The sequence below is a fragment of the Antechinus flavipes genome, chromosome 2, assembly GCF_016432865.1.
Source record: "Antechinus flavipes isolate AdamAnt ecotype Samford, QLD, Australia chromosome 2, AdamAnt_v2, whole genome shotgun sequence".
NCBI lineage: Eukaryota > Metazoa > Chordata > Mammalia > Dasyuromorphia > Dasyuridae > Antechinus > Antechinus flavipes.
In genome coordinates, this window is record NC_067399.1 from 433,772,393 (window position 1) to 433,787,360 (window position 14,968).

Below are 14,968 nucleotides of genomic sequence, written 5' to 3' on the forward strand. Positions count from 1 at the left end.
GAGTTCCAATCCTCTATTCCCCATGAAGAAAACAAGCAGTTTGATATAGGTTATATATGTATAGTCATGTAAAACATATTTCCATGTTAGCCTTGTAAAAGGAAACAGACTCTCAAAAAGAAAAAAAAGTAAAAAATATGCTTCAATTAGTGTTCAGACTCAATCAGTTCTTTCTTTGGAGATAGATAGTATTTTTTTGTCATAAGTACTTCAGAATTGTCTTGGATCATTGTACTGTTGAAAATAATGTAAATCATTCGCTGTTGATTACCATAAAATATTTCTGTATACAGTGTTCTTCTAGTTCTTCTTATTTCTCTCTGCATCAGTTTATGTAAATCAGTCCAAGTTTTTCTGAGGGCAATCCTGCCCATTTCTTAAAGCACACTTGTATCCCATCAAAATCATATGCAACAGCTCTTTGTAGTGGTCGAAAACTGGAAACTGAGTGGATGCCTATCAATTGGAGAATGGCTGAATAAATTGTGGTATATGAATGTTATGGAATATTATTGTGCTGTAAGAAATGATTAGCAGGAGGATTTCAGAAAGGCCTGGAGAGACTTACATGAACTGATGCTGAGTGAAATGAGCAGGACCAGGGGGATCATTATATACTTCAACAACAATACTATATGATGATCAATTCTGATGGACGTGACTCTCTTCAACAATAAGATGAACCAAATCAGTTCCAGTTGTTCAATAATGAATAGAACCAGCTATACCCAGCAAAAAAACTCTGGGAAATGAGTGTGAACTACTACATAGCATTTCAAATCCCTTTGTTTTTGTCTGCTTGCATTTTTGATTTCCTTCACAGGTTAATTGTACACTATTTCAAAGTCCAATTCTTCTTGTGCAGCAAAATAACTGTATGGATATGTATACATATGTTGTATTTAATATATACTTTAACATATTTAACATGTATTGGTCTACCTGCCATCTGGGGGAGGGAATGGGGGGGAAGGAGAGGAAAAGTTGGAGCAAAAGGTTTGGCGCAATTATCAATGCTGAAAAAAATTACCCATGCGTATAATTTGTAAATAAAAAGCTATATACATTTTTTAAAAAAAGGAAAAAAAATCATATGCAACAGGTTGTTAAACCATTTATCAGCTAATGGACAATCCCCCAGTTTCCAGTTTTTTGTTCACTGCAAAAAGAAGTGTTATAAATATTATTGTACATATAAGTCTTTTTCCTTTTTCTTTGATCTCTTTGGGATACAGTCCTAGTATTGCTGTATCAAAAGGTATGCATGGTTTTATAAGCCTTTGAACATAATTCCAAATTGCTTTTCAGAATGGTTGTATCAATTCCAATTCTACCAGCAATGCATTCATTTTCCCATATCTTCTCCAACATTTTATCTTTTTATTTTTTTATCATAACAGCCAATCTGATGGGTGTGAGGTGGTACCTCAGAATTGTTTTAATTTGCATTTCTCTCATCAATAGTGATTTAGAATATTTTCCCTTAAAACTATAGGTATCTTTGATTTGAAAACTGCCTGTTCATATACTTTGGCCTTTTTTTTTTTTTTTTGGCTGAGACAATTGACTTGCCTAGAGTCACATAGCTAGGAAGTGTTTAAGTTAGATTTGAACTCAGGTCCTCCTGACTTAAGGGCTGATGCTCTATCCACTACACCACCTCGCTACCCCATGGAGAATGACTCATTTCTATAAATTCGACTCGGTTCTCTATATATTTGAGAAATGAGGTCTTTATCAGAGAAACTTGCTATAATTTTTTTTCAGTTAATGTTATATTTTTCTCCATTCTTGTTTATTCTACTTTCACAATCTCAGAAGTATTTTGCTTTTGACTTTTACCTCCTTAATTCTCCCTCTTTTCTATCAGTATGATGCTGCACTTCCCTCTGTTTTCCCCACCTCTTTTTTCTTTTTAAAAAACTTTTCAGTAATATTTTTCAAATACATATAGTTTTCAACATTCATTTTTTAAGACTTGTCTAAATTTTTCTCCTTCCTTTCCTCTCACCTCCTTCCCAAGATAGCAAGTAATCTCATATAGGTTAAATATATGCAATTCTTTTGAACATATTTCCATATTTGTCGTGTTGTGCAAGAAAACTCAGACCAAAAGGAAAAACCATGAAAAAGAAAAAAAAAAATGAAAAGTGAAAATAGTGTGTTTTCAATTCATATTCAGTCTCTGTAAATCTCTTACTGAATGCAGATGGTATTTTCCATCCTAAGTCTGTGGGAATTGCCTTGAATCATTGCATTGTGGAGAAGAGCCAACTTCATCACAGTTGATCATTACATATTTTTCTTGTTTCTGTGTACAATGTTCTCTTGGTTCTGCTTGATTCACTTAGCATCAATTCATGTAAGTCTTTCCAGACTTTTCTGAAATCAGCCTACTCATCATTTGTTATGGAACAATAATATTCCATTCTTCATATGTCATGGCTTTCAGCTGTTTCCCAACTGATGTGTCTCCATTCAATTTCCAGTTTCTTGTCACTACAAAAAGAACTGCTACAGTAATTTTTGCACATGTCCTTCCTCCCTCCCTCCCCCTTTCCCCCCAGCCTTTTATTCCCTTTCCTCTTTATCTGTAAGGGCAAGATAGATTTCTACACTCAAATGAGTTTGTATGTTAGTCCCTTTTTGAGCTAATTCTAATGAGAGTAAGCTTCATGCACTTCTCCCATTTTTCCCTCCCAGCTTTTAGCTTTCATGCCTCTTTTTTGTCAGTTAATTTATCCTGTTCTACCTTTTGCTTTCCCTGTATTTGCAGTGCATTTTTCTTTCTTACCCCTTAATTTTACTTTTTCTAGATAATCATCCCATTAACTGAAACCTCTGCCCTCTGTCTGTATGTACTTGTTGTCATTGCCTTAATAATGAGAAAGTTTCATTTTCCTATGTAGTAATGTAAATAGATTAACTTTATTGAATCCCTTATGATTTTTCTTTTCTTTTCTTTTTTTAATTTTGCTTTTATATCTTGTATTTGAATGTCACATTTTCTATTCAGGTCTGGTCTTTTCGTCAGGAATGATCAAATCCTCTATTTTATTAAATATCCATTTTTTTCCCCATAAAAGCTTATATTCATTTTTGCTGTATAGATGATTCTTGGTTATAATCCCAGATCTTGGGATAATCATATTCTAAGCTTTGTGATTCTTTAAAGTACAAATTGCTAAATCTTGTATTATCCTGACTGTAGCTCCACAATATTTGAGTTGTTTCTTTTTGTCTGTTTGCAGTATTTTCTCCTTGATTTGAGAGATCTGGAATTTGGCAGTGGTATTCCTGGGAGATTTCATTTGGGGATCTCTTTCAGGAGGTGATAAATAGATTCTTTCAATTTCTTTTTTACCCTCTGGTTCTAAAATATCAGGACAGTTTTCCTTTTTTTTTTTTTTCTTGGACAGTTTTTCTTGATGATTATTTGAAAGGTGGTATGTGGGCTCTTTTTTGATCATGACTTTTAGGTAGTTCATTAATTCTTTTATGGTGGGGGACTAGGAGGGTAGGGGAGGCCTGCAACAAGGCCATTGGGGTTAAATGACTTGCCCAGGGTCACACAGCTAGTGTTGCATGTCAGAGGCTGGATTTGAATTCACGTCCTCCTGACTTCAGGGTTTGTGTTTTATCCACTACGTCATCTACCTGCCCCAGTTCATTAATTCTTAAATTATATCTTTTGGATTTATTTTCCAGGTTAGTTATTTTTCCAGTGAAATATATATTTTGATTTTATTTGTTTCTTAATGTCTCATGGAGTAATTAGCTTCCAGTGCCCAATTATAATTTTTAAGGAATTATAGTGGTACTTCATCATTCATCCAATTCAGTATTCAGCACTTTTCAGTGAGGAAAAAATCCAACATCTGATGCTTGCTTGATACTCTGGGTGATTGTCTTAGTTGAGAAGTAGGAATGTGAGGTTCTCCAGGCATCTTGCTCTCAGCTATGGACAGCTTTTCTCCTGTGAAGGCAGTGGTGCACAGGACTGTCAGATTGGAGCCCATGAAGTAAGAGTGTGAGTGTGTGTGTGTGTGTGTGTGTGTGTTAGTGGGCAGTTTCTGCAGAATTATGTATCTATAGGATACAATATCCTGGCTCTCAAAGCAGTAGTATTGGAAGGAACATGGAGCAACTGGCATGCTTAGCAGGAGGAGAAGTAGCCAGGAGAAGCTGCCATAATATGAGCAATTGTATCTGGAGTTCAGGTGGAGAGGTATTGGAGGAGGAGGACTCAAGACTCCTAGCAGGCCAGAGTTCTGGGTGGCAGAGGGCAATGGACCATAACTTCCAGGTCCCCCAAGAAGCTTAGATGGTGGGGAATGGGGGGAGAGTATAAAGGTCAAGGTTTCTCTCAGAAACTAAGTTAGATCAAGAAAGGAGGAGCCTGGCTGAACTGGCTTGTTTTTCTGCAGCTGGAAGCCCTACTTCCCCCTTTGGGGAATTTGGTGGGGAGGAATGATTAGGCTGCAGACTGGAGATGTACTCTTTATAGGAAAAATTTGTTTAGTACTTATGGTTTTCAGTACTTGGACTTTCTGGAAACAATAAATAACGAGTACTGAGGTACAACTGTATTTTCTTTAGTGAGTAATAATGTACCTTTTTTTCTGTTCTGGTTTTTTTTTTTTAAGGTCTTATATTCTTCTTGGTTTTTTTTTTTTTTTCCTCTTTTAGATTATTACCTCTTTTTTTCATGATTTTCTTGAATCACACTAATATCTCTTCCTGATTTTTTTCTTTACCTCTCTTATTTGATTTTTGAAATCCTTTTGAATTCTTCCATAGCCTGAGGCCAATTCATATTTTTCTTTGAGACTTTTGATGTAGTATTTTTGACTTTGTCATCTTCTGAGTTTGTGTTTTCTTCCAAGGTGGTATGATCAAGGGAGGTGTGTGTTTACTATTTGCCTGGACTGTGTTCTATTCTGTGAGTGACCACAAGCACTCTTTTCCACTCTAGAACTGCAACAAAGGATCCCTTTGGTTGCAAACTCTGGCGTGCTAGTGTGCCTTCTCACCCTGGATTTCTGACGTAAAACTGGACCCAGTTCCAAGTGGGGAAAAACAAGAGTTCTGCTCTGATACCAGCAAAGGAACCTCTTTAATCTTCTGACAAATTATCTGATTCTTTTATTGTCTATTAATTGAGACGTCCAGAAATCACAACTGCTTGCCACCGATTCATTCACTCTTAAAGCCTATTGCTGGTTTGCTAGAATGCAGACTGAACTGTAATCTACTCACTCTTACCCCATTGCAATGAATTTTTCTTGCTGACCTTTTAAATTGTCTTAGGCTGGAAAATTATTTGACCCCCTCCTTTTGTAGATTCTGCCATTCCAGAATTTGTTGTGAGACATTATATAAAGTTGTTCAGAGGGGTTTTGGGGAGAAATTGGTCAAGTTCTTGCCTTTTTCTCCACCTTCTTCTACATTAGTTCTTGATCTCTGACCTCATGTTTTAACTACTGCCATCTAGTGGCAGTATTATTCCTGGAGGTTTTTTTGGTTGTTGAGAAGCTCATACATTTTAACACCTGAATTTGAGCTGGTGCCAGTGACCACTTTTACAGACGCTTTTCTGATTGCTGTCTTGCTTGGTTGCTTCTTGTTGCCATGTAGGAAAACATGTTAATCTTATCAGTAAGTTATTTTGTGAGTATAGCATGAAAAAGTGAAATATTTCTTGTGATAGCTAATTCTGTTACATGGATTTGCATTTGCTTCCTTCACAGAGAGTGGCACTTATTGATTTTGTTCCTAGGTTTTTGAGTATCCTTAATCTTTGATTGCATAACCATGTTCTTGCATTTTTATATTTTACAGTGAAATTGTCCTCTGTGGATAAATGTGACCATTGCAAGTGTGACTTATTTGGGGTGGGAAAATGATTAATTTATTTTGGATCATCTTGAACTTAAGGTCACAGTGGAACTTCCTCATGGAGGTATCTTGTTGACACGTGGAAATGAGAACCTAGAGGACAAAATCAGAAGATGTGAATTTGGAATTCTTTGACATTCAGTTGGAAATTGAAGGTATGAGTAGGAATTTCCATAGGTAGTGAGTATAGAATGAGATCTTTTTTGTATTCAAAATAGCTGAGCCAAAGAGAGAAAAGGTGGGAATTGCCTGAAGATAACATATAGTATAGCAACCGTTAACATTTATTTTAATTTTTTATTTTTGAGAATTAAATTGAGTATTCAATTGAGTTATTAAGATAGGACTCTAGGAACTGGGCCCTTGCTACTGCATAATATTCCTTTTATTCTTCTCTAATTGACTCTTTATCTCATTTCCCACATCTGTATCAAACTTTCTTTTCTTTCATTAAGCCATCACCTTCTACTTTGCAGAAAAAATAAAAGCCATTATCTTTTTTTAGTGCCTTTTTGTATTCATCTCAGAACACTTGACATCATCTCCTAGTCTCTCTTCCTTTTCTCTAGTCTTTGACAAAAAGGTTCTTTTATCCTCACCAAGATATCAACCCTTTTATTTGTTTTTTGTTTAGATTTAAATTTTTTTCTCAACTACATAGAAATAAAAATTCTCTAACATTTCTTTTTAAATTTTTGAATTCTAAATTCTCTCTTTAAGAAGGCAAGCAATTTGATTACACATATGTGCAGTTATGTAAAACATTTTTTGTATTATCCATGTTACAAAAGAAAGTATGGATCTCCTCCCTACCCCCCCAAAAAAAAGAATAATAAAGAGGGGGAAAAAGTATAACTATATATCAGCTATATTAACATTTTTTAGACTATTCAAAGCAAGTAAATATTATAACATTGGAATATTGCTGTGGCATAGGAAATGAGTTTAGTAGATTTAGATAAATATGAAAAGACTTGGACTTAAGGATGATGTTGATGTTATCTATCTTCAGAGAAACAGGACAAACATCGTGTAACCATATGTAGATGTATATGACTGTATATGTGTTTATGTGCATCATTATAGGTATGTGTGTAGGTGTATATATACATAAATATATCCATGATTAACTATACCAGCTTTGGAGAGGAAAGAAGGGGAAAAATAAAGTAAAAAGTATGCTGCAGATAACAAAAGAAAACCTATAAGGAAGCAAAGGAAAGAATACAGCATGTTCTATTATTATAAATCCTTGTGTTGAAATGGAAATTTGTTGCATATTTTGAATTTTTTCTTATGTTCTGCTGTGCAAATGTCAATTTTCTTTCTTTTCTGTTTTGTATTTAGGTTTTAAATAAATACTTTTAAAAAGATGCATTAAAACTCCAGTTCTTTTCTGGAGGTAGATAGCATTTTTTTTTTACCATAAGTGCTTCATAATTGATTTGGATCATTGTGTTGCTGAGAATAAATCATTGACAGTTGATTGTACAATATTGCTGTTATAATGTACAGTATTCTCCTGGTTTTGTTCATTTCACTTTGTATCAGTTCATTCATGACTTCCTAGATTTTTCTGAAAGCATCCTATTCATTTTTTATAGCACAGTAGAATTTCATCACAATCATATACTATAACTTGTCCAGCCATTTCCCAGTTGTGGTGTATCCTCTTAATTTCTAATTGTTACTGCAAAAAGAGATGCTATAAATATTTATGTACATATTTTTCCTTTGATTTCTTTGGGGTGAAAACCTAGTAGTGTATTGGTGGGTCAAAGGATATGCACAATTGTAGAAACTTTTGCGCATAGTCCCACATTGTTTTCCAGAATGATTGGAACAATTCACAATTCTATCAGCAGTGCATCATTATTTCTATTTTTCCACATCCTTTCCAAGATTTGTCATTTTCCTTGTCTATCATATTAGCCAATCTGATAATAGGTGTGAGGTGTACTTCTGTGATATTTTAGTTTGTATTTCTCTAATCAGTAGTAATTAGAACTTTTTTTTATGAGTATAGATAGCTCTGATTTCTACTGCAAATTGTTTGTATCTTTTGACCATTTATCAATTGGGGAATGACTTATATTCTTATAAATTTTAAGAAATATATTTAAGAAATGAGGCCTATATCAGAAATTTCCTGTAATTTTTCTCCTGGTTTCCTGCTTTTCTTCTAATCTTGGATCCATTGTTTTTGTTATGCAAAACCTTTTCAATTTGATGTAATCAAAATTATCCTGAAACTCATCACCAAAAACCTAGTGCTATATTCAAAATCCTCTTGTTCAAAAGATGTGAAACTCGCTTTCCTTGATATCTATCTGATGGCAAAATTAACCTAAACTGCCTCAGATCTGTGCTACAACTCCCTTTGCTTAAAATTACAAATCTTGATATCAGAAGACTGATGATGCTCACCATCACCGGACAAGTGAAGGATTAAATAAACACATTTTTGAACATGGTCAATATTGGAATTTATTTTGCTTGACTATGCTTGTTTCTTGCAAGAGTTTTGTTTTGTTTTGTTTCCAGTGTAGGAAGGGAGATGGAAAAAGAGAAAATAAGTGCTTGTTAGTTGGAACATTTTTAATTAAAAAAATTTAATTAAAAAAAAAAAGAAAGAAAGCCACAGCCACAATTGGTATTGCACAATTGGTGCAGAGTTAATTCATATCTCCTCAGGTCTACTATAGTGTGCAACATTTAACGTTTCACTGTCAACTTTGTAGGTGTTAGCTTGATAGCACAATAGCTCTCTTCCCTCATCTGTGTAAGAAAGCTGAGTGAGCTTTATCAAAAAAGCCCGCATGAGCCTATCCCAGTACCCATTTAGCTGGCAAAAAGGTACTTTGGTTAGATCTGATCAGGGAGGATGAAGACTGAATAAAAACCTTTGATTTTAGTAGAAGTAGACTATAAGAAGCCAGGGACTAAGATTCTACTTGTAAAGGAAATTGGTGGAAAATAGGTATAGACCACTCATTAAAAAGTTTAGAACATCAAATGAAAAAGGTAATTGTAGGATATTTAGGATAGTAGAATCAAGTAGAATCAAGTGTGTTGTTTTTTTTTTTTAAAGATTTAATTCAGCAAACATCTGTTAAAGTACCTGTAATATATGAGATACTGTATTAAGCATTAAAAATTTTAAAAGCATAGGCCATAGTGGAAGTTGATTGCAAAGAGCAGTGACATGGTCAGTAAGACCTGTATTTTAAGAACAATGGTTCTAGGGGTAGAAAAGTAAAATTTTAGAGATTAGCTAGAAATCTAGTTTGGCTAGAATATAGAGTGTGGGAAGGAATGCATAGTGTGAAATTAGGCTCAAAAGATAAGAGTTGTCTGAAAGTAGAAAGGAAAACACCTGTGAAGAGAAAGTGATTAAAGAGGCTAGAGATGGAAGGTGGTTAATTGTGGATCAGGTTCAGAATAATCCGGGAAGTCTGGTAATATCTATTTTGAGGTAGTAACTGTGAAAGTGTGAATTTAAATAAACATGTGCTTAGATGACTTCAGTCTTCTCTCAAGACCAAGGGTCTTTGAAAGCCTTTGTAGGAAAATCTTTATTCAGAGGGAATTGAAATCTGAAATCAGAGGGAAATTTATTCAGAGGGAATGAATCTGATTGAATCCACTGAACCAATACCAACAAGCAGCAGTTTAGTAAAGAGGAAATTATTTAGAATCAGAAGATCTGTGTTTGTTTCTTATGTTTGCTACATACACCTGTATGACCTTGGATGAGTGACTTAATCTCCTTTGGCCTCAGTTGTCCCCAGCTATAAAATGAAAGGGTTGGGCAAAATTTTAAAGTTCCTTTTAAGCTCTAAATCATGTGACTTAGAGATATATGATATATCTTCCAGATATGAAATGTCATTTCATTTTTTTCTGTGGCATTTGTTGGTTTTGTCTTGCTGTTTCTCTTTATTATGAGGAAGGGTAGTTTTTGGGAAGTGACTCAGTTTAAACTGGGGGGGGGGTATTGATAAAACACCTACAAACAAATCATATGCCTTATATCCCAAAAGAACATACTGAGATTTATAAAGCTTTTGATTTCTACCCTGATATATGGGGGGTAAACTACTGCCAGAAGAAATTTTAAAACTCTCATCTCTAATGAGTTTAACCAAGGACTTAAGAGATACAGACAATATTTTCAGCTCTTCCAGTTAAAATTGAGGGTTTTGGAAGTGAAAAATTACATAAAAGGTATCAAAATACAATTTGTTTTTCTGATTCATGACTTGAGATACTAGAATGATGGACATTTGGTTAGAGGTAAAATGTCTTATAAGTACTGAGAGAATTTTGTTTGTTCAGAAACTTACTGATGTAATTCATAGGGAAATCTGGAATAGAGGAAGCTGGATACAGAGAGAAAAAGTTAAAAATCATGCCCAGATAAAATTTTAAGGATTGTGCAAATTATATAGAGGACAAGCAATTTGACCTAAAAGGAAGAATAATGGTGTAAGAGCCATTCATTCATAATAAAAAATATCTGAGAAGAGGGAAAGAAAAATAGACTTTCGAGTATCTATATACAGAATATGGGTAATAAATAAAATAATTTGAAATTTTAATTCAGGGAGATAAATATGGCTTCATAAATCTCTAGTCATAATCTTTGTGAGTGAACAGTGAGTTTTCAAAAGAACGTTTTCATAGAAGTCGCAGCAGAATTAAGGGATGTAGGTATGTAATTTGGGGGAGTAACCAGGGAGAGACAGAGATAAAATAAATAGTGCTGTGAAACCTGCCCTTTAGCCACATAGACTGTTTACTTGATTCATATCGCAAAATTGGAAGAAAGGCATTGATATTGTAGTTATGGAGGAGGCAAGGATGGGGGGAGTTGTTAGCTTAATGACTACTGAAGTTCCATTCTATTAAAAGTAGAGCATGTAATATGTTCTGACTTTCCATGCTAACATTTTCATTTCTCAAACGGCAAAGGAAATTGACAAATATGAATTTCAATTCTGTACTCAGTTTTAGCTAACAAGGAAAGTACTTGATGAAGTAGAAGTAATGAGGAACCATGGATAAAGGGACCATGTTATCTTAGAATGTTTACTTGAGAGCCAAGAAAAGAGGAATATAACTGAATTTCTCAGGCAAGTGTCTAGATTTGAGAAGAGAATATACCATTGTGAGACTCTCAACAAATAAGTATCTTAAACTTTAGGAAAGTAGATTTCAAAAAATTTAAAGAAATAAGCATGAACTCATGACCAAAGATTACAAAGTGGAAAACTCATTAAGAGGAATTTTTTATTTTTCACATAAAAATATTGAGACTAGGAGGGAGAAAAGGGTACAGATTATTTGCACAAGAACTTAACAAAAAAAAGGTAAAAGTCCCACCGCTCAGGACAGACTATGTAATGTTAACAGACAACGTGAAAGCAGAGCTGCTCAACTCTTATTTTGCTTCTGTTTTCTCTGTCAAGGAGAATGATCTTCAGACTGGAAAGGGTGAAACAAACATGGTTAAGGGGGAATTGAAGCCCAAATTTAGGTAAGGTGATAGGAAGAGAGCACCTAACTGCTTTAAACCAGTTGAAGTCTCCTGATCCAGACCAATTGAATCCTATTGTATTGAAAAATAGTGTCATTGTAATTACTAAATTTCCTGTTGGTAATATTTTGAAGACTGGAAAATGGGGAAGGTGCTAAAAGACCAGAAGTAGGCAAATTCTTGATTTCCTACTTCCAGAAATTATCAAATAAATTTGGCATTAGTTCCTAACAAAGTTCTAGAAGACATTAATTAGATGACTTGTATATCAAAACATAAACAGCCATCATTAAGGCAACATGAATTTTTACCAACAATAAATTACCTTAAAATAATCTCTTTCCCTTTTCTTAGAGGATTATTATGTGGATTGAACATATCTGGATTTTAGCAATACATTTAACAAAGTCTCTGGAAGTATTCTTTACAATAGGATGGAGAGATTGCACTGTGTGATCTTTTTTGTTTTTTTGTTTTTCTAATTACAAGTAAAAAAATTTTTACATTCATTTTTAACACTTTGACTTCCAAATTTTCTCCTTCTCTCCTTTTTGAGAAGACAGTTTTATATGGATTATACATGCACAGACATGCAAAGCATATTTCCATGTTAGTCATATTGTAAAAGAAAACACATACAACAACCACCCAAGAAAAATGAATTTTAAAAAACACATGTTGCAATCTGCATTCAGACATCACTTTTTTCTCTAGAGGTAGATAACATTTTTCATTAGATTGCATACTCTTTCAATTTAAGTTGATGGAAACTAGAGGAATATCTAATTGTACTAGAAAAAATGTATAGTGTCATGCTAAGTAGTGGAACTCCATACCAATCTTAAACAAATGCTGTTTGAGTAAATGCAAAAGGGAAAAGGTGCTTGGACTTGTTTTTTAAGATTTTTTTGTCAGTGTCTCTGAGGAAAACTCAGAAGGTAGTACTGCTTAACCAATTTTTGAATGAGGCAGAACTAGGAAGAGTATGACAGAATCAGGATTTAACAGTATCTCAACAGCTTGCAACAGTAGCCTTAAAACTTGTAACTGAATCAATAGGGAATAGTTCTATACATTGAGATAATCATTTTACAATAATTGGTTTGATAACACTTTACATGTAAGAAATTTAGACATTTTACTTTATTGAAAGGTCAGCAAGACTTAGTATAATATGGTGATTACAAAAACAAAAAAACAAAAACCAATGCTATAAATTTATTTCAAATTGCATTAACAGAAGTCAGTGGCCAGAAAAAGAATGTAATAATCCTTCCCTGTATTCTATTCTGGTTAAAACAAATTTGGAATATTGGGTTCAATTTCAGGTACTACATTTTATGAAAAACATTGACAAATATGAAGGATATTCAGAGATCAGCAGGTATAGCAGAGGGCACTTGAAATCCTGTTAAAGAACAAAATTGAAAAACTGGAGAGGAATTGTGGATAACTTGTAATAATATGTCTTTAGAGGTAATACTCACACTGATAAGTATTAAAGATCCACTGAAGGTATTACAAAATAAATCACATTTTTAATACTTATCCCAGTTCATTTTGTTTTAAAAAAAGACAAAAGACATAAACTTAAAAAATACATTCTGATTGATTTATTTACCCTCTGTGTTGTATACTTTGCCTTTGAATGTGAAACATGTTGTATTTCATAACAGAAAGGCTTTTAGAGATCATTATTGGTAGCCATTGTAATTTGCAGCCTATTTTGAAACCTGAATCCATGATGGCTTTTCTCCTCTGAGTTGGCTTAAGTTATTGAGACTTTTTTCCCTTGCTATGTGTGTTTTCCTCCTCAGGCAGCTGTACAGGACAGACTGAATGAGCAAGAAGGTGTACCAAGTGTCTTCAACCCACCTCCATCCCGACCCCTGCAGGTTAATACAGCTGACCACAGGATCTACAGCTATGTTGTTTCAAGACCACAACCAAGGGCAAGTTATTTTGCAGCTGGGGATATTCTTTCTCCATTTCACAAGGTCATTCATATAACAGCATTTGTTTGCTGTGTGACAACCTTGGGGAAAAAAAGCCAAAATGTGTAATAATGGATTTTTGTTGATATTTTAAGTGCAATTTTTCTTGTTTGCATCATGAATTGGTAGGAAAACAGTAGTAGCTATCTAGCTTAATTTTTTCTTTAACTTTGATATGTCTGTTATTTTGGGATATTTTGTTATCCTTTAATAGTATACAGTTGGCTTATTTTTATGTGCCTATAGAATAGCCATGATAAAAATGTTTGTCTTTTGTTTCACAAATCTTCAGAGGTCTAGTGGAAAGAAGTATTAACTTGGAATGAGAAAACCTAAGTTTGAATCTCATATCTTGACATTTCTTGGATGTGTGATTTATTTCTTTGTTAATTTAGTTTCTTTATCCATCCAATGGATAAAACTTGGCAACTTGACAAAATGGATAGAGAGCCAGTTTTGTGGAGTTAGGAGAAAAACTGGATTTAGATTTGATATACTATTTGTATTCCAGGTAACTCTTTGAGTTTGTAAGTTATACTTCAATGCTTACCTTCCTTGGTGGAGATAGTTTCCACATTGAGAGTTCCCATACCAGTGAAATCATAGGGTTGGACCAGAAAAAAAAAATAACTCAGAGACTTGTGAAAAAAAATGCTTTTAAAATGTTCTTCAGCTCTAAAATGTGGAAGTTGATCTAAGAGACTCAAAAGGTGTCCCCTTCCATCTCCAGATATCTGATCTTATAAATTATTATTAACATTTAATTACTTATCTGAACCCTGTAGCTTTAGTTTTGTGGGGTTTTTTTTTTTTTTTTGATCTCTTTAAGATGAAGTTAACTGCTTGCTAGAGTTTTGAACTTATGGTTTTAGGGTCTTTATTTTAACAACAGTTTTTTCTTGGGGAACAACTGAAAAGCAGTGACAAGGACTTTAAGCATGTGATTCAAATCAGGATTGTAGAGAATATGTAATTTACAATTCTATTTTTCCCCTTTCTGGGCTGATCTTTCAGTGCTTTGAAATATGAATGTGAAAACTGAGTTTCCTTGTAGTAACTTTTGGTACTTGAGGTTGGCAAAATAGGAAGTCCTAGAGTGCTTGTGTAGCACAGTAATATTGAAACAAAGCTATAGTTTTTGTGGAAACTGTGGGCTTTCATAACAAACAAAAAATAGGTCTAAACTACCCTTTTAGAGCTTTTTATTTACAAAACATATGGATGGGTAATTTTTCAACATTGACCCTTGCAAAGCCTTCTGTTCCAAATTATTCCCTCTTTACCCCCACCTCCATCCCTAGATGGCAGGTAGGTCCAATACATGTTAAATATGTTAAAGTATATGTTAAATCCAATATATGTACACATATTTATACAGTTATTTTGCTGCACAAGAAAATCGGATCTACAAAGAAAGAAAAAACCTGAGAAGAAAAACAGAAAATGCAAGCAAACAATAACAGAAAGAGTGAAGCTGCTGTGTTGTAGTCCACACTTATTTCCCATAGTCTTCTCTTTGGGTGTAGATGACTCTCTT

General features: G+C 34.0%; 1 protein-coding gene across 5 annotated transcripts in view; it reads left to right on the top strand.

Annotated features, from left to right (window-relative positions):
• FAF2 (Fas associated factor family member 2) overlaps nt 1-14,968 on the top strand; it is a 77,672-nt gene that overhangs the window by 18,066 nt on the left and 44,638 nt on the right. For 2 of the 5 annotated variants that reach the window (XM_051978992.1, XM_051978994.1), the window contains exon 3: nt 13,255-13,434. The exons of 2 other annotated variants lie outside the window; for them this stretch is intronic. In XM_051978992.1, the coding sequence (XP_051834952.1) occupies nt 13,255-13,434 (180 nt within the window). The remainder of the gene's footprint in view (nt 1-13,254; nt 13,435-14,968) is intronic. One more of the 5 variants, XM_051978993.1, reaches the window with a different exon arrangement.